Source organism: Lygodium microphyllum, chromosome 5 (assembly GCF_053477565.2).
Source record: "Lygodium microphyllum isolate KBCC chromosome 5, Lygodium_microphyllum_v1.1.10, whole genome shotgun sequence".
Classification (NCBI taxonomy): Eukaryota; Viridiplantae; Streptophyta; class Polypodiopsida; order Schizaeales; family Lygodiaceae; genus Lygodium; species Lygodium microphyllum.
This window is the reverse complement of record NC_141139.1, coordinates 14,601,137-14,620,927: the sequence shown is the minus strand read 5'-3', so window position 1 is coordinate 14,620,927 and position 19,791 is coordinate 14,601,137. Positions and strand designations below refer to the sequence as shown.

Here is a 19,791-nt window from a genome sequence, read left to right as displayed (position 1 = left end):
AAAGCTCCTATAAAATGTGTTTCTCATAATATCAAAGGCCTTTGTGATCCTAAAATGTGAAGGCTCTTTTGGAGCTATGTACATATCATGAGTTTGTATCTTATTTGTTTACAAGAGAATTTTCAATATACTTTGGCTAGACAATCGGCTCACTTGATTGGTTTTGATATCTTATTGCTGATTTGGATCATTATTCTAGTGTTAACATGCTAGTATATCATAATTTTTAGCCTTGTATTGCATTCAATGCCCCTAGGAGAAGATAGATGGTTGCTTAATGATCCTTGTATGGGGCAAATATTTGAATTTGCAATGGTAATGCCTCACATATCTCAAGGGAAAGAGCTCCCTTTTGGCTTGAAATAAAATATTATCCTCTACTCCATAATGCTCTTATCCATGGATATTTCAATAATACTCCTTTACCCATGGATCATTCAAGAGGGCATTCTTTGTAAACATTTGAATCCTCATCGACAAGGATGCAATGTCTATCATAATATCTATAAGCATGTCTAGGCTATATTAGATCGTTGCTATCTTTTGAATGCTGATCAATATAATGACTTTACTTTTAAAGTCTAGATAGATCATGCTTCACTTTGATTAGGTCTCTTTTTTGACATGCAAATGAATGAAGCTTTGTTAGATCATGCTTGTCTTCTTTTGATTAATCACAGTTGCATGAAGCATGAAGTTTTTAAGCATACGGTCTTTGTTGTTAATTGTCCTTGTGTGATCGAGTTCATGAAGATTTAGATAATATTGCATAGTATTATTTTGTGCATCATATGCAAACAATTATTCAAGATCATGGCCATTGGTTTGTGGTTGAGGAGAAGCTAAAGTTGCTTAATGCTAAGCATGTTTGTCAACATTTTGACAAGCATTCTTTGGTCTCCATAATTGTTTAGTGACAAACACGATGCTTTGATTCATGCAAAGCATATTATTGTCTAAAATGATTAGCGTAAACTTGATAAATGGATTATTAGGCTTTAGGTCATTTCAAAAAATCTATTCTTGATAAAGGTTGTTCCTCCAAAGATTTTTTCAATAATCTTCACATTTCTCAACAAAGGATTGTACAATACATGTCTAGAACAGTGATGATAGATGGACGCAAAAAGTACATGAATTGAAGCATGTATTTGTGCAACATTCTGTAAATGTCAAGACATTGGATTTAGACATGTCATCCTTTTAGTAGACATATATAAAAAAAGAGGTTGTATGCATCATTTCTTAAAGAAGAAGAAGACGCTCTCATTTATAAGTTGGTTACTAAAATGTTGGTTAATCATATCCAAGACTTTCTTCATGATGGGTACTTGTTCTCAAAAGGAATATCAATAACAACATAGCAAGCGTGCATATTGCCATTGAGTATGCTAAATATACCAATCAAGATGTTCTGATTATGTTGATTGAAATGAGAAGGCCTTCAATTCTACTGATAGGCATTACATTGCACAAACCATAACAAATTGGGTTTTGGTCCTAAAATGTGGCTTTTGCTATTTTAGAAGGTGCTTTATCTAGGACTTCAAGCAAATCGGTTTGCCAAGGTTGTCCCTTCAGTCCTTTATTACTTCCAGTGGCTACTCATCCTTTTTTTTGTATATTTTGATTTGGATTCTCAGGTTGTTGGTGGGCAGTTACATGGACTTGAATTGCCAAATGGATCCCATTTTCTACTACAAACATATGTTGATGTTTCCTCTTTCATGACGAAAAAAACGAAGAAGAGGATATCACAACCTCAACGAAAGCTTGGAAACATGTAGTTTCACTGCTGGTCTTAAGATTAATTTTCCCAAATAAAAACTCTTTATAAGCTTGAGCACCAATGGCGTTGTCTCCTTTAGCCTCGTAATATTCCCCTTTGTGATCACATTGTTCGACATTCGGTATATCCTTTGGGATGGAACATCACTTTGAAGTGAATAACTGGTGGCATATGCAAAAGCTTTGCATATGGACACCTAGGCAAATACAACCTATTAATTCCATATGTCTTGTGTTTGATTTGTATCTTGCTTTGCAAGAACCAAGAAGAGTTTATTTCCTTGCTCAAAAGACTATACATTTTATGCATGATGTGCCTGATGATCAAGGATATCTTCTTTCTTTTGTTGCTGGCTCTGCTTATTATCATTGGGGTGTGCACTACAATCCTATTTGGAAGAACCAAGAGAGAAAGCCAGCATTAGTTAAAGGATGTTAATCCTGGACATATTCCCATTGTACATTGTGTGCTTTCCCAATGTTTCTGGTACATTCTTCATAATGCTCACTCTTCTGGCGGTATCACATCTTGTACATTAACTTAACTGGAGCAGTGGTTTCACCAAAAAGTGATGCCCATCCATGCATGTGTGTTGTTTGTGTGCATGTGTTTTCTTTTTATGTATGTGTGTGTTGTTGGTGGTGTGTGTTTGTCTTGGTGTGTGCTATCTATCCTCTCATCCAAGTCTTCCGAGGACCACCATGTTGAAAGTCTCCATTGATCCAAGGGTCCAATAGACTTTGTTGAAGGGTGATCCAAAACTCTCCTTTCTTCTTGGCCTGTTAGGTGTGTACACCACTAATAACACAAAAGATGGTATCATCCACTTGAAATGAGATCCAAGGAGCATGGCTCTAGGACTAAACCACCCCACTTGTGTGCTACATGAGCTCTTTGCTCCACCACACTCCTAAAAAGTGTCCTATCCTATCCTGCTAATATTTTCCCATAGCAGTGTGAAGCAACACTCCAACACAAAATAGAAACACAATCACACAACAAAGCACACACTAATAATAGAACTCAGTAGGGTTAGCGTAGCTCAAAGACAGTGAACATAGAAGATGAAAGAATAATGAATGAACATACACAATGCTCAATGAAGTAAACACATTATGTAGCATCAATACAAAACCTCCAACTCTTGTGTCTCTAAATCACCGATGTAGAGGGTATGAGCTGAATAGTTTGTTGTACTCTATACAGACCCCAAATAGTAGCAAACATCCTTCATATGTGATCAGCAGCTGCAAATGCAGATCTGGAGAGTCTGGATCAGGCTGGATATGATTGGATCAATAAGAACAGTGGGCAGCAGGCTAAGAAGTGTCTCGAAGCTGTAGGTGTGGGAAACTGCACACACAGCAGTGTGCTGCCTCTGATGATGTCAGCAACAGCTGATATTCTGCAAATGCAAACGCAGGCAGTAGATGACCTGGCAGCTGCAAGCATAAGTTCCTGAAGCTCCTTTGATGGATGGCGAAGGCTTGAAACTGCTGCCAGCAGGCTGTAGACAGTTGTCGACAGCAAATGCAGGGTTTGGAGTTACAGACTGAGTAAGCTCCTCCTGATGATGAAGAGGCCATCACCACGCCCCCTTAGTTTTGTGAGAGCATCTCATGATCCTTGACTAAGTTTGGTTGACTCACAAGGCTCCTCTGTCTTTGATTGGCTTCCTTCTCTCCTTACATTATGCTAAGGCATTTGAATAACTCATGAGTCCTCACCAATGAAAGTGAATTGAGCTCTATCCTCCTTTTTGACTGTGTGACAATGTCTCTACTTGAGGGGGTTCTTGCATGGTGATTGTAGCCTAGAGAGCCTACTACTAAACCATGGAGCTCGGCTCACCTTGAAAGTTCATTGAGTCAACTCTTGCATCCTCTCCCTAACTAAAGGGATCTCACACCCATCCTATTGTGCTGTTAGTACTTGCTCATCCTGTCACCTGTGATCAGGTGCCAAGTGGTGTGTATTCACGACAAGGGAACAAGATGGAGTCGTCTCCAAGCAAGCTGCTGCTGTTGTCTAGGCTAATGGCCTAAGATCTCTTATTGTCTCCACTCTTGTCATCTGGGCTTCCTGTGCCAGCTTTGTCTCTTTCTCCTCCTCGCCTCCCTCCTGTTGTCGCTCTAGGGCATGTCACAGAACACCTCCTTCAATCTCCTGTCTCCTCTACTTAGTCATCTCTTTCTGTGTCCAAGGGTTCTCAGGGCAAGCCACCACTAAGTGACAAGTAAGCACCTAAGTAATCCACACTCTGAACCATATCCCCTCCATGCACCACCGGGCTGAATGTTGATGAAGAAAGGTCTGGATGGAATGCCTGAGAATTATAACTCTCGTTGATAGGTAGTGAGGACTCCGATCCCCTATTAACCTTCACTTGAAGACAATGCAATATCCGAAAGCAGATAAACTCCATTATGATGTCCGGATCTTTTGTTTGTTGTCTTGCGATCAATCCAAATATGGAAAAGGAAGCAAAATCTCACTTGATGTCTTGCATTATGTAATCCTCATTTGAACAAAGACGCATTTGTTTTTGATGGAGGCTGATTCTGCTGCCAACTTGGTGGTAGTTCTCTTAGACCTACCCAGCATAACGGATTGGATTTCCCTAATGCTTCCAAGCACTCAATTATACTTTCCAGCCAAAAATATGTAACTTTTACATACCACTGTATCACCTCAGTATGATATTACAAGAACAAGCACAAGAGCACTCCATGCTCTAACCATAAGAGTATTATTTTTACCTTCTCAGTGGTATAATGTAATAAAAAGATGAGCAAATATATGCATATTCTTATATGCTGTACATTGTGGTATCAGTTTCACACTAATGTGCCCATGCACCCCAAAAATAAAAAGGAAATCCAAGAAGAAAAGTTACCTTTGCTAAAACCCCAAGTCCACTACAAGGAGCATCTACAAGGACTTTGTCAGCTTTAACTTGAATTTTACCCTACAGCATCAGGACGTCCTCATCTTCAGAATGTGCCATAGATTCAACAGCAGCAAAGAATCTTTTGGCACTGTCAAACAACTAAAACCTTGGTCAAAAAATCCATTTAACTCATAAGAATGAAGACACTTACTACAGAGTTGCGCAAATCCCCATGATGGGTGCATACAACAGTTTGAAGGCCAAATGTTTTTGCTGTAGCTTCCAATAACTGCAATCTACCCTGATTTATGTCTATTGCCCATATCTTTCCTGCATTGGGCATTCCTCATGACAACTTCATATAAAGCACGGTGTATAACATAATCTGCGAACTCAGAAAATTTACTTATGATTTTAAAGCAATCAGATCAAGTTTCCGTGCCTTGGTTTTTCAAACAAGCTGCCATAAAAAGAGCCTTCCCTCCTGGAGCTGCACAGCAATCAACAATGGTATCTCCAGGCTGAGGGTTGACTATTCTCACAACCAGACCTGCAATAATGATTTCATCATCACTATCCTCAACATGCATTTATCTTAAGAAACTGAAAGTCCATTGCCAATACAGGAGGGAAACCCCTTACCTAAACTTTCAATCTTAAGAAACTGAAAGTCCATTGCCAATACAGGAGGGAAACCCCTTACCTGCACTTTCATCCTGAACAGCACAAATACCGTTCTTCACAAGGCCAGCCTGAATGATAGACTAGAAACAAACCACAAGCAATATAAGTTTATTATTTCTAAAGTCATCTTCAAACAATTCAAACCACATAAGTATACAAATCATCTTTGAGAAAGAGTTTGGTGAGGTAGCATTGACAAGGTTAATCAGTCCTCTCAATATAGCAAACAAATCCTATTTTAGAGTCCTGGATAGCATAGATAACCTGTTAGAGGTTCAGCTCCTGTTCGTGTCAATTTATGCACAGTTGGACGGCATCTCAGGGCAGCCAATTAGCATTTATTATGGTCAGCCAGTTACAGCAGGTTGGACGGTTTCATTTGCAGCATTTCATGATTATCTTATTATTTTCATTATTTATGACAGCAGGTCAGCCCATTTTCAGGTCCGGCCTGGTGTTTCCCGTCCCAAGAGAGCAGCTTTGACACAGCTAACAGTTCCATCTGAAAAGAGTTAGCAGCCAAATAATCCTGTAATGGATGCTAGTGCACCTTCTGAAGAATTAGCTTCCATAAGCATACCACATGAGTCACCAGAAACGAGGAAGATGTCGAGAAATAGGCATCCGAATGTGCCACCACAAGCCTTGAATGCGGATATTACCATGTGCAAGCCTCTGGTCCTCAATTAAAAAAACAGATGATAAAGATCCAGCGGTAATGTTCAATGCACATAGCCTGAAAGAGTGACCAACGAAGAGCCAAAGTATTGAGTCTCAACATCCAAAATAGCTCCATGGCCCATGTTTTTTGGGGTGCAAACATGGCTCCAAAAAATCCAAGAAATACCTGCATGCAAGGAGTCCTTTTTTCAACATGAAATGGATGTGCCTGGTAAGATCATTCAAGGTAGTGGTAGTCCACGGCAAAAGTGGTAAAAAAGCAAGCATGGGTAGCATGATACTTTGTGCCACTTTGAGACAAGCATGGAATGGCTTGTTGAGCTAAAACACGCTTTACAGCTGATTAGCATTTTTAAACAGCCCCGAAACACACTTAATTAATGAAAAATGCAAATTTGGTGGGCAGTTCAAGAGAGTTTCAGTGGTCCCCCAAAACTCTAATTTTTTGAGACACCCTTCAACATCTATAAATAGAAAGACTAGCCTAATCCTTCTGTGCAGGTTTCCCACTCCACCGTGCAGATTTCAGCCATCAGCCACCTAGCATCTACTGTCCAACCATCACAGACTACAGCCCGTCACAATCCAACCCTAGGCAGCCTGTTTTCAACCATCACACTTCTGTTTGAAGGTCTCCATTTGTTGCATCATCATAGCACCTGATTAGCATGCATTTTCAATATCTAGTGCAAGGCAACAGGTTGCTGCCATCTCTCCCATCGGGCAACTGCTACAATACCTACGTTTTTACTATCCAGCAAGCCATCTACACCAGCAAACAACTCTCCTGTTGTCACCTCGGTTCCTTGACACTCTGGTGATCAGCATTTGGTGTTTCCCGCACTCCAATTGGTGGTCACAACACTTGGGATCCGTCTTTGGTGGACGTCACTCTCTGACACTACATTGCTCTGCCCTTGGGCATTCTATACACTCTTACATCTATTTACAGCATTCACTTACTTCAAAGTTTCTTTTATTTGTATTTGTCTCTATGTTTGACTTTTGAGTTTTTGCGTTTAGGGTTTGAGTTTTGCTTGTCCCTGTTTGAGTCTTTGTGTTTCAGCCTTCGTCATACATGCTATGTTTCCTCAGTGCAAACCCTTGCATATCTTCACATGGTATCAGAGCTAGTGCTCTTCTAAAGAGTATCTTGCGGTGATTATGGATGCTAGTCTTTGTGCGAGACTCACACACGACTTGATTCTGACTCATAATGTCTCAAGCCCCTCCTTCACTTCTTATGATGCCCTAATCAAGCTTCTCCATCATTGGAGACTCTGAGAAGGCATTATGGTCTCAAGGACAAGGTGAACACACCTTCACCTTTACCATCTTTTTCTTCTCGTTTTGGTCATCTTACAGATGAAAAGTTTAAGGAGCACTTGCGCATCACGTACAGTTCCATTTACACTTCTCCAATGAGTGCTACTGCTCCATCTGGACTGATTGGTGAGATTGCTCATTTTCTTGATCTTGGAGGGACCATGACGTTCAACACCTTTGGCAATCCATCTCCTTTATCTCTGCCAAGCCTTGTGTCAGGTTTGAATAGCCCTTTTGAGACGTATGAGCCAAAACCCTCTCCAGTTTCTTTTGTTGTGCAAGATCTGAATGATTTTCAGTACGTTAACTTTAATAGAGAAGGCTCTCAAAGTAGATACCCTTCATCAAGTACATCTTTATCATTTGTTTCATTTGAGCAAGTAAACCACACTTCTCAACTCCCTCCCATCCCACGACTATCTTGTCCACATTCTGATCTACTCACACTTTCATTCCAAAATCTTGGATTACATTCCACCTCCTATCCCACGACTATCTTCTCCACGTTCTGATCTACTCACAATTTCATTCCAAAATCTTGGATTACATTCCACTTCCGTTCAAAGCACACTAGGGGTTGGATCTTCCATCTCCACTACTAACACTTTCTCTTTCTCCATCCCACAATCTACCTACCCTCCCTTCACTCCACCTCTTGGTGCATTGTTAGGGGGAATGCTACCATTTAACATTGTACCTTCCACATACCCCCACTTTACCATATACTTCCACTCGGTTGTGATGGACATTCCCCTCACTACCCCTGAACACTCATAAACCTCCCACACGACCTTTCAAACGCAAGGATATCCATCCTTTGCTTACTGTCGTCACACATCCCTTAGGTCACTCCGCAGTGATTTCCATCCTCTGCTATCCATGTCTCTATCCCTACACCTTGGGCTCCACAGGTGGTTACCATGCCCATATCCAGTCCGTCCTTGCCCACAATTGGATCCGCTATGCACACTTCTCGTATGCATGGTGGGTACTCTGGGATTCCTTCCCAACTGTATTCTGCCCCCCCATCCTATCCCCTTTATTCACCCTACCCCCAATACACACCTTCTCTATCTCCTAGCACTAGCACTCCTATTGTAGCACCCAAAAATGCCTTCATGGATCAGGCGCTTTTTAGCAGGACCAATTTCACCACTTGGTCACAAACTTCATGCAACAAGTGCTTGAATCTTAGGGACTTTCAGACCTCGTCATTGATACTAGGACCCTTGATTAGCTCATCCTCATCACATCTATCAATGAAGAGCCTGCAGTGCCACAACCAATGTTGAGTTAATACAAGGGTTGCTTCCTGAATTTCACTCTCAATTACAACCTTTTTCCCTCGCGTTTGAGCGTTGGAGTCATCTCATTGACCGCTATGCGGCTTGAGATCGCACTTGATGTATCAATCTCGATTTTAAGCTTCAGAAATTTTCCATTATGGGAGGGAATGATCTAAAAGTCAAGTTAGCCAAATTTTGGCGATTACTCGCTAAGTTTGCCACTACTGGCTCCCCAAAGTCCAGACGATAATTAGGTCATGTTCTTTTGAATAAGTTGCCTGATAAATACTTTCATTTTATCCAACATGTTATCTCACTACCTAGATTGCCAAACCTTTTATAAGTTTGAGTGCCAATTCTTGTGTTACACAAGGCTACATGATCAAGTCCACAAGAAGTCCTCCACATATATCCATTTAGAGAGGTGAGGATTGGTTGCCTCTTCTTAGGCAAGGAAAACTAACAATAGCAAGAACTCACAAGATGCGAAGGCAAGTCAAAAGAAGGGTGACACCACTTCCTCCCACACAACCAAAGAAACACGACCCCTTTGACAACAAATTCCTAAGAAAAATAGGTTTTGCACACACTGCCAGAGATCAAGCCATGCAGACTAAGAGTCTCGTACCAAGGCCTAAGGTCTTCCTCCTAGAAAACCACTGCAAATTGCTGTGACTTTCCCACTCCGACTCGCCAATCCAGTGGAGCTACGCCTCTCACTACTGCACCATCTATTCCATTTGCCCCAATAGCTACTAGATATGTGGTACGGGGACAATCTCAACAGCCTATCTCCTTCACTACTCCTAAAGGATTGGCTGATTGGTTTGCTAGTGGCTCACCTATTGCACTTTACACATCCATTCCAAGGACATCCATTGCACCTTCTAAGACCAATTCCCCACCTCACCATACACGATGGTAGCCACGCACTCAGCCTTTTCCTCCTTTAAACTTCCGCTACATCCTTACATACTCATTGCATTGCACTTAGCTTTGCTTTCCTTTATTTTCAATTTTGTATTTTGGATCATCTCACTACTCACCTTTGTGCTTGCAAATTTTAATCTCTTTTGCAGGGTTTTGTATTTCAGTGTAGGGCTAGCGTACAAGCTTGCACTAGTCCTTTCTAAGCTGGAGACAAGAGATGCACATTGTTCCTTTCATGGTTCCATCTACTTGGAGTTTTGCTCTTCTATCAACATGGAGGCTTCCCCTTCCAAGGCAGATCGTGCAACATCCCTCTTGATGCTATTATGGCGGTGTCTTCCATCCTTACTCTTCTAGTAGGGATGCTTCATCCACATGGTTCTCAATACCACACAAAGACTAATATCCACCGGCTCCTCTTCCTTCTTTGGCATCAATATCCATGTTGAGAGGGGATTCCTACCCTTCTTGGTATTCTACATGGTTTCAGCACTTGTCTTTGACATTGGTCTTCCCCCCCTGATGTACCTTCCCCTATGCATTGTATGACTTCATCATGTTTATACTAGGGCACTTGGGTAAGTGAATAATTTTCCCACGAGGAACAATATCCAAGTGGCACTTACTGCATGGGCATTCTTCACCATGTAGTATACTATGCATCCCATTGTACATAGCACCACTTGACGAATCCTAAGCTGTTTCGATTGGCACTTTGATCTCCTTTGGTGGATAATTCTTGTATGTTGATCACTTTTTACTCTAGGGGGGTTTGTTGGGTTTGACTCACACCTATGCTCACAAAGGAGTGTCGGTGATCGACCATGGAACACTAGGATACTTTTTACTCTCCTTATGAGAGGTTTGTTTTCCCAATTACATTATTTTCTATTTTATGTGTTTATGTCACATAGTTCGGCCACTTATTGTGGTTTACACCTTTCATGTGTGAACGCACATTAACAACCCTAAGGTCTAAGGGTTATAGTTTGTACTTTCATTACACACTTTGGAATAGCATTGGGAGCCGTGTTGTGTCTTCATTCTCACTCACTCTACTCTCAGCTATGTATTCTCAATTGAGAGCTTCCATCTCCAATCTCACACGTTAGAGATATAGCACTTGAAAAGGGACCCAAGCGAGGGGCAAACCACCATCAACATTCTCCAAAGAGAGACTTTGCATTGATCCACCCTTCAAAATGTTCATTTTCCACCATGTCCTGCTTTTATGGAGTCCCCAAACAGCATTCACCTCAATCACCAACCAATGATGGTTAGTAATCAAGAGGTGATAAAAACTAGTTAATTGAAGCACCCTCCAAATGCAACGGACCTACAAATCTCCAATCTTATCAAGGATGATCTAAGTCAAGAAGATACAAACTGGTTAATCAAAAGACTTCTCTTTCTACATCTTTAAAGTTATGTGCTATGCTAGTGGGTTTGATAATACCCACTAGCTCTTATGGTTCTCTAGTACCCTTAAAGGAAAGCGCTAAAGTGGTATAAATGTGTATCTAGAAGAACCATAATCTCAATCCAAGAGCTCTCTGACTTGTTTTTTAATGAGTTCCAAAAGGCTTTACCACTGGATCAAGTGCTTGCAAAGCTCTCGGCTTGTTAAGAGACATTAAGTCTTATATAGCTGCCTTTAATAATTGCATTAGGCTTTGGCCAAGGAGAACTATTTATCAATGGGCTAGATCTGAGCACTAGTATAAATATTATGTTAAGTAACCCAAAGACACTGGTTAAGGCCAAAGAACTAGCAATCCGATACGAACATAATGTTCAAGGGTCTTGGGAGAACATTTGGAGTTTTCCCCGTGTGATACACGTGCATAAAGACTTTCACCACCTTTTTCAACAAGGAGTGAGAATAGTAGAAAACTTGAAATTGTATACTCCAAGAGAAGAAAGTGAGTTATGCACACCCAATCGAGCAGTCAAAAACTCCTATGGATTATGATAGAGGTCCTATGTGTTCTAGCAAGGGACTTGGTTCTACTACACAACATCTAGGTGTTGTAGAGCCTTCTGGGCCTTCTAATCAAGAAGATGGGTTGGAAGAACCCATGAGAAGGCAATGTTTCTTGCCAAAGCAAACACTTAACATGACCAATGCAAAGGAATCTATGGTAAAAGAAAATGGAACACAAGGCATTGGTACTAATGGTTCTTCTATTGAAGCAATAAGGAACCATGTACTAAGAAATCCATTTGAAGCAAGATGCCTTTATGCACTACCTGACCAAAGATCATTGTTTCTTTTAGCTCCAACTCTATGGCACGGACGACTAAGAGTTGTTCCTCAGAGAGGACAACGCGCAAGGTGTTTGACTAGGGGGCACTCGCAGAATGCACCGGCGTCTAACCAGAGGTTTCCATTGCACATCCCTACTGAGAACCTACCAATATCGTTGTTGTGCTGCCGGAGGGGGGACTGTTGCTGCAAATGGAGGAGCAACGTGGGGGGGGGGGGGGGGGGGGCGGGTTTGTTGCAATGGCGCGCAAGGTGTTTGACTAGGGGGCACTCGCAGAATGCACCGGCGTCTGACCAGAGGTTTCCATTGCACGTCCCTACTGAGAACCTACCAATATCGTTGTTGTGCTGCCGGAGGGGGGACTGTTGCTGCAAATGGAGGAGCAACGTGGGGGGGGGGGGGGGGGTGTTGCAATGGCGCCCAAGGTGTTTGACTAGGGGGCACTCGCAGAATGCACCGGTGTCTGACCAGAGGTTTCCATTGCACGTCCCTACTGAGAACCTACCAATATCGTTGTTGTGCTGCTAGAGGGGGGATTATTGCTGCAAATGGAGGAGCAATGGGGGGGGAGGTGCAATGGCGCGATAGGAGGGAGGGGGGAGGCGCGATGGCGGGCAGCAGCGCGACGACAGGGAGCTCACTTCCGGTTCAAAATTACAAAGGAGTTAGGAAAAAGAAAAGGAAGAGGAAGAGAAACAAGAATAGGATGCTCCTCAACTCTATTTGGTTCTTACCCTATACCAAAAGTCCCCTTGATTGAGAAAGTGAATGATAAGCAAGGGATTGTGTTAACTTCTCGAAATAAGGCATTTCCTAAGTATGTTCTGAGACTTAAAAGTCTAGCTAGAAAGGGTGAGGTTATAATAGCTTATTCAAACAATGAACCAAGTATAGGCCCGGTGGAAAAATAGGCAAATACACGAAGTGTTTCCTAGTCTCAAGGCTCATGTGATGAAAGTGTCCCAATGGGGAATATTGCATTGATTCTTAAGGAGTGGGTTGTCCAACCTAGTGTGAAACCTTGTAAAGTATTTACAAAAATAGGTATTGACCCAATTGTGATTTTATGTTATGACATTATACAATGTTCAACCTAAGCTTACAAAAGTTAATGCTCCCGAGACACAAATGCTTTATGTTATGGATATAGCAAGTGCTCTTTGAGAGCAAGGAGATTGCTATCACAACTTACAAGAGAAATTGATCTAGAAATCGATTGTGAGATAACTCAATTACAAGAGAATGCTCACAAGGGCATGGCTTGATTACAAGACAAGACTCAATACAAGACAAGAACAAGAAGAAGACTTACCTCGTAGGAGCCTCACAATTGATGTTGAAAAGACTTGTGGTCCATGACCTCTATTTATACTATACCCTAGGGAGGTTAAAAGGGGACCACATGTCGTTACAAGAGGATGCCACACGGCATGACATGCATGTGTCACGTGGACATCAACGATAACATAAGCAATGATGCAAACATCTTCCAAGATGTTCTGGAATGTTATTGGATTTTCTACAAACTACACGGAACCAAGGATTGTACCAACTTCCATACGAACCAACGAAAGCTACTCAAGAGTCTATTACATTACCTCCCCTTTTAGCACCAAGTTCCAAGAGGAGTGGTGGCGTGCTTTTGAATAGGCCTTGGCTTGGTTGGGTGTTGAAGATGAAATTCACAAACCTTGATAGGAGCTCTTTGAAGATGTGAAGCTAGTTCCCATGTTCCTTCACTTGCATCATAGCCCTTCCAATGGATAACATACTGTAATTTGCATCTTAAAATTCTCAAATCCAAGATTTTGTCTACTTCATATTCTTGGTGATCTTCAATTATGATTGTGTTGGGAATAAAAGGCCATCGTGCCTTTTATATATGCACGGGTGTGAACACACCCTTAGCACATTTGTATACTCATATATATCTATCTAAAATCTAAAGAGGTACACACAAAAAAATTGTACCCAAGAACATCGTGCATCTCTCTCTCTGACTCTCACTCTCTACTCTTGCTCACATTTTGCTCTCTACCTAACATTTTCATCGCAAGACATTGCATCGCCACTATGCATCGCTCACTTCAAACTGATATTAGAGTTGCGGCTAAGGTGTTCACGCTTCTTAGCATCCACTCAGATCAGCTCATCATTGTTCTTTCACTGGACAGACAGGCGATAGTTCCACGTTGCATGCAAGTCAAAATCATCATTCCCTGGTTAGACGCAGTCATGCGCAGGTCACACACTTCAAGCGCAAGCCAAAATCGTCACTTCCTGGTCAGACGCAGTCATGCGCAGGTCATGCACTTCAAGTGCAGGTCAAAACATCATTTTTAAGGTCATGAGCAAGTCACACGAGCAGGCGACAGGAAGCAGCTGTAAAGGGGAAGATTCGTCACTTTTCTTTTGCAAATTTTTTTTATTTTTTCAAAGGTTCCGTGCAAGCAAGCCCTTTGCTCACTGACGAGTGTTCGTGCATGTAAGCACAGTTCAGAATTTTGGGCAGATTTGTGCCAAAAATTTGGGAATTTGTCTAGATTTGATGCGAGCAAGACACAACTGTGATATTTGTCTTAGAAATAGCAAGAATTTGTGACAGTTTGCCTCCGACATTTGGGGCTTTTCATGTACATGCAAAAATTGGGCTGAAATTTGCCCAATTTCTCGACATTGATGCACATTGGGCCCCGTGCAATTTGGGGCTTTTGCTGTTTGGGCGGAATTTGTGCGCCATTTGGTCATTTTATGTACATGCGGGTCTAATTCCATGCAATTTGGACATCTACCACTTGGAAAAATTTGGGGGTTTTGCTGAAATTGCTCTATTTTGGCAAAATTTGTCTATTTTATGCATGTTAGAGATAGTGTAGATGTGTGGTTGATGCTTTGAGCATAAAAATTTTATTTTGGGGCTTTTGACAGTGCGTGTCAAATTTTGTGCCCGTGGGTGCATGTACAACAGAAATTGCAGCTAAAATTTGGGACTTATCATGTAATGTGATGTAATGCCCTTGAAACAACTATAATCAGTTGTGGAGTGCTGTAGCACAAGGTTTAGTGCTTCTGAAAATTTATCTGCAGATCTGAAATTTCTGCTTTTACGTGGTCATTTATTGCTGGTTGGTACTTGTTTGTACCTTCGGTCACTTGTGTGACAGTTTCGGCCTACATTTGCTGAATTTTTTGTCACATTTGGGCTGAAAATCATGGCTGGCAGCAATGACAACAATCATCTCATGCACATTAAGGAGCTTGAAGAAGCACATAACTTTTGCAGTTTGGCAAAAGCAGTGCTATAATATCCTGTTGCAGAAGAAGCAAGCAAAGCCGATTAAGACCAAAGGGGCAAAGCTCGCAAATATGGAACAGAAAGACTGGGATGAGTTAAATGAGCTTGCACACTCAATCATCAAGCTATCAATTTCTGATGCCTTGCTCTTTAACATTGAAAGTTTGGATTCTGCCTATGCTAGTTGGACTCGATTGGAAGAACTGTATGCCCCAAAAGAGTGCCGCAAGCAAAGTTTACTGGCTAAAAAAGCTTATGGATTTGCGTATGAAAGAGGGTACAGCAATGTCTACTCACTTGAGTGAGTTTAACTCCATTTTCAGCCAGCTGGCTACGTTCTTCCTTTGCACTCTGCCAGAGAGTTGGGATACATTCAAGACTACTATGAGCAATTCTAATGTGATACTTTTGTATGCTGATGTAGAGAGTGCTCTACTCATGGAAGAAATGCATCCAATAAGTCTTCCAGTGCTTTGCATACTAGGGGCAGCTCACAGCAGAAAGGCAAATTTGATAGCAAGGGACGCAGCAAATCACATGGTAAGGATGTTGAATGCCATTATTGTGGCAAGAAGGGTGACTTTAAACGTGACTCCTACAAATGGAAGAAAGAGAAAGGAAAGAACAACACATGATAGCAAGGAAGAGAAGAAAGAGAGTCAGCCTAAGAAGAGCAGTGTCAAAATTGAAGAGGTGAATGTAGCCACTCGTGACAGTGACAATGGGAATGACGTACTCTTTGTCTCTTCACACTTTAGTACACATGCTTTACTTGCAGATACATATGATGACATGCACACTTGGATTCTAGATTCAAGTGCTTCCTTTCATGTCACCCCTCATCATGAGTGGTTTTCTGACTATACAAGGGGTCAACATGGTGTTGTTCATCTTGGGGACAACTATGCATGTGACATTGCAGGTATTGACAATGTGCAGTTGCAGTTTAGCATGGTTCTATCTTCACACTTCAGCATGTATGGCATGTACCTCAACTCAAGAAGAGCTTGATTAGCACAAGGCAACTAGATGACGATGGATTTCATACCACCTTCGGTGATGGGAAATGAAAGATCTGCGAGAGGGATCTAGAGTGATTGCCAGAGGTTGTAAAAGTAATACCTTGTATCCTCTCCATGTATCTAGTGTGTGTGACCATGTTGTTGCCATGACCGAGCAACCAAGTGTTTCTTTGTGGCATGGCTGGTTGGGACACATAAGTGAAACTGGAATGAAAGTGCTTTCTCGTATGGGTTACTTGCCTTGTCTTCATTATGCTGATTTTCAGCATTGTGATCATTGTGCTTATGGTAAACTTGCACAGACGTCTCATAAGAAGTCTCTTTCGTTGAAATCTTCCCCTCTAGAGTTAGTACATTCCGATGTATGTCAGATACCAAGGTTATCTTTAGGGGGGAAAGAAATACTTTGTCACTTTTGTCGATGATGCTACACGGAACGTATGGGTTTAACCTTTTCGTAGCAAGGACGAAGTGCTTGACAAGTTTCAAAACTTCTTGGCATTGGTTGAAAATCAGACTGATAAGACACTTAAGTGTCTTTGCTCTGACAATGGTGGGGAATATGTGTTTAAGGCCTTTCAAGCGTTTTGTGATAGCAAAGGGATAAAGAGAGAGCTCACTGCCCCTCGTAATCCACCCCAAAATGGAGTTGCAGAGCATATGAATCGGACCATACAGGATAAAATCTTACTACTATATTATTTTAGCTATAGGTTCGGAAAGCCCCGAACTTCCAGAAGGCTTCCGAAACCTATCCTCTTTTTCAAACCTCCCTTTTTCAATCAAAACCCCTTCCCCTCATCTCTTTCTCACGTGCAATATCTCATTTTCTCTTCCCCTTCCCTTTTTTCATTAAAGCCTCATCATACAGAGAGGAAATATAAAATGAGAGAGAAAGAGAAAAAGTAAAGAAACAAGAAAAAGAGAGGAGAGGTGGACAGAGACAGAGAGAAGAAAATGAGAGAGAAAATAAGAAGAATAAGAGAGAGAATTCAAACACAGAGAAAATTATAGAGAGAGGAAATATAAAATTTAAAAGAAAGAGAAAAAAACAAAATTTAAAGAGAAGAAAAAAAAAGAGGAGAGAAAAGGAAAGGAGAGGAGAGGAGAGAGAGAGAGAGAGAGAGAGAGAGAGAGAGAGAGAGAGAGAGAAGAATAAGAATAAGAAGAAAGAGGAAAATAGGATGAGAGATGGGGAAAAAGAGAAAAGAGAGAATTCTTTTTAAAATTTAAATATTTTTTGAGAGAGAGAGAAAGGAAGAGAGGAGAGAGGGGGAAAGAGAGAGAGTGAGAGAGAGAGAGAGAGAGAGAAAGAGAGAGAAGATAAAATTTAAAAAAGAGTGAGAGAAGAAAAAGATAAAATTTAAAAGGGAGAGAGAGAGAAGAAAAAAAGGAAAATTAGGAGAAAGGGGAGAACAAGAAAAGGCAGAAAGAGAGAGAGAGAGAGAGAGAGAGTATATTAACGTCTCTAAAAGGCCAATGTGGCCTATGAGACCAAAGCAGTACATACAATGATGGTGTGTTTCTCATCTAGAACGAGAAAAAAGATGAAAAGCATGCCTATAAGACTGAAAAGGAAATGAAATAGTGTCCCATAAAAGGGAAACATGTCAGTGATCTGAAAGTGAGAGTAGAGAAAGGAAAACTCTCCATCAATGATATGTCTGTTCTCTAGGGAGGTGTATCTCTGCATAGCTGAGGCGTCTTGGCATCTGTCTCCTGTGGCGCTCAATGATGGCTTTAATTTGTCTGTGGTGTGGATGTCTAGGCCTTCGTCTGGGTGGGCGTGGGCGCCTAGACCGGCTAAGTGCCACTGCTCTATCCAAAGGGACACCTACAGAAGATGAGGTCCAATGATGATGTACTCCTGTAGGCTGTGTGGCAGTAGTAGTGGTATCTGCCATACTCTGTCGTGTATCCATGAAAAAGTCAGTGACTGCTCTCTGTCTATGTGAGCCGAGCTGTGGGGGCCTCCTACTCTGTAGAATTATTGCTCTGCGCCTATGGAGCTCCAAGAGGAAAAATCCCAAGCATCTCTGATCCTCATACTGCATGATCCGTCTCAGGGGTCCAAAACCCTCTCGAAACAGACAGTGGTATCTACCTCGTATGTCGTAATATACAGTGCATCGGCAGATGTAATGTTCCTCTGTCTCTGGCTCTCTGTCGCATAGTGGGCATATGCGTTCTTCTGTCTGTATACCCTTCCATCTGCCTGTCTCAATCCTCAGGTGGTGGGATGAGGTGCGGATCTGACCAATAACTGTGCGTAGTCCATGAGGCAGCTGTGTGTCCATGTAATTGGGTCGGGTGATGAAACCATCCTCAGATACCTAGAGGAAGTGGGTCTGGTAGTGTGCCATCCTCGTGCCATGGGGCGAGGGGGGTCGGATCCAGGTCTTCTCCGTATCTAACTTCAGTATGTCTGCTCTGATCACATGGTTTAGCTCTGATCGGCTTAGGTCAAGTGTAGGGCAATCCAGGCTATAGTCAAAGGGGGGTAGTCTGTCAATCTGCAGACCATGTAGACGCATCCATGTACTCATCTGAGCATACCAACAGTGTCTGTCACCGTCTGTTGCTAGTTGTCTAGAAGAGGCCAGGGCTAGCCGTGGGTATCTATCTTGGGAGAGCTCCCATAGTCTATGTATGAAAGTCATTGCCTGAACCAAGGCCTCAGCCACCATGGGTGATGCCCCCAACTCAGCTCTGATAATCTCATGTGGGGTCGAGCTCTTCGGTCGTATCATGCGTGAGTTCATCATGACCAGTGGTCTTTCCATATGCTCCCATCCATCATAGTATTCCTTCTCTGGTCCATCCTGGTCTCCCAAAGGCTGTCTCCTCGTGTGAAACAGACTCGGACCCCAAATAGCTGCCCCATATAGGAGTGTGGGTGTAACCAAGGTGTCAAAAAGCCACAGTTTGGTGCGCGGCTCATGAAATTGTATGTGAGCACATTGCCTCTCCAATGCCCCTAAGGCTGCATATGCTTTTGCCAAACGAGCCTCTGATGTCTCTCTCCAAGAGAACTGTGGTCCCTTCAATGTGACCCCCAAATAAACATACTGCCTGACCATCTCCACTGGCTCTCCGTCAAAAGTAAACTGGTGCTCAGCTCTTGTCACCCAAGCAGCTGAAGTGTTAAAAACCATAACTTTAGTTTTCCCAAGGTTCACCTTAAGATCTCTATCTCTGCAAAAAGCTGATAATGCATCCAAGTGTCTATTTAGTCCCTCAGGTGAGTCAGATATAAGTACAATATCATCAGCATAAAGCAGTAATGGTATCAGCACTCCAGCTAGGCTGGCTCCGGCCCCAACCGTCCTATCCACATATTCTGAAATTTCATCTATATACAGCCCAAAAAGTGTCGGTGAAAGTGGACAGCCTTGTTTCACCCCAATGGTGCTATTGACTATATCTGAGATGCCCTCAGGTGTTCATACTCTGCCTGTCACTATCTCATATAGGGCATAGATACTCCACTATATCTCTACGGGCACATCTATGTTTTGCATTCTTTTCATGAGTCTAGCACGTGGCACTGTGTCAAAGGCCTTGCGAAAGTCCACAAAACAACAATAGATCTTTTTCTTGAATGCCTTGCCTTCTTCAATG

At 42.1% G+C, this 19,791-nt stretch overlaps 1 protein-coding gene across 2 annotated transcripts in view; it reads right to left on the bottom strand.

Annotated features, from left to right (window-relative positions):
• The window catches only part of LOC148035522 (NOL1/NOP2/sun family protein / antitermination NusB domain-containing protein), a 139,654-nt gene that overhangs the window by 4,974 nt on the left and 114,889 nt on the right, over positions 1 to 19,791 (bottom strand). For both annotated transcript variants that reach the window (XM_087677476.1, XM_087677475.1), the window contains exons 10-13: positions 5,383 to 5,443; positions 5,122 to 5,229; positions 4,891 to 5,009; positions 4,686 to 4,757 (exon numbers count right to left, since the gene is read on the bottom strand). In XM_087677476.1, coding sequence (XP_087533602.1) covers positions 4,686 to 4,757; positions 4,891 to 5,009; positions 5,122 to 5,229; positions 5,383 to 5,443 — 360 coding nt within the window. The remainder of the gene's footprint in view (positions 1 to 4,685; positions 4,758 to 4,890; positions 5,010 to 5,121; positions 5,230 to 5,382; positions 5,444 to 19,791) is intronic.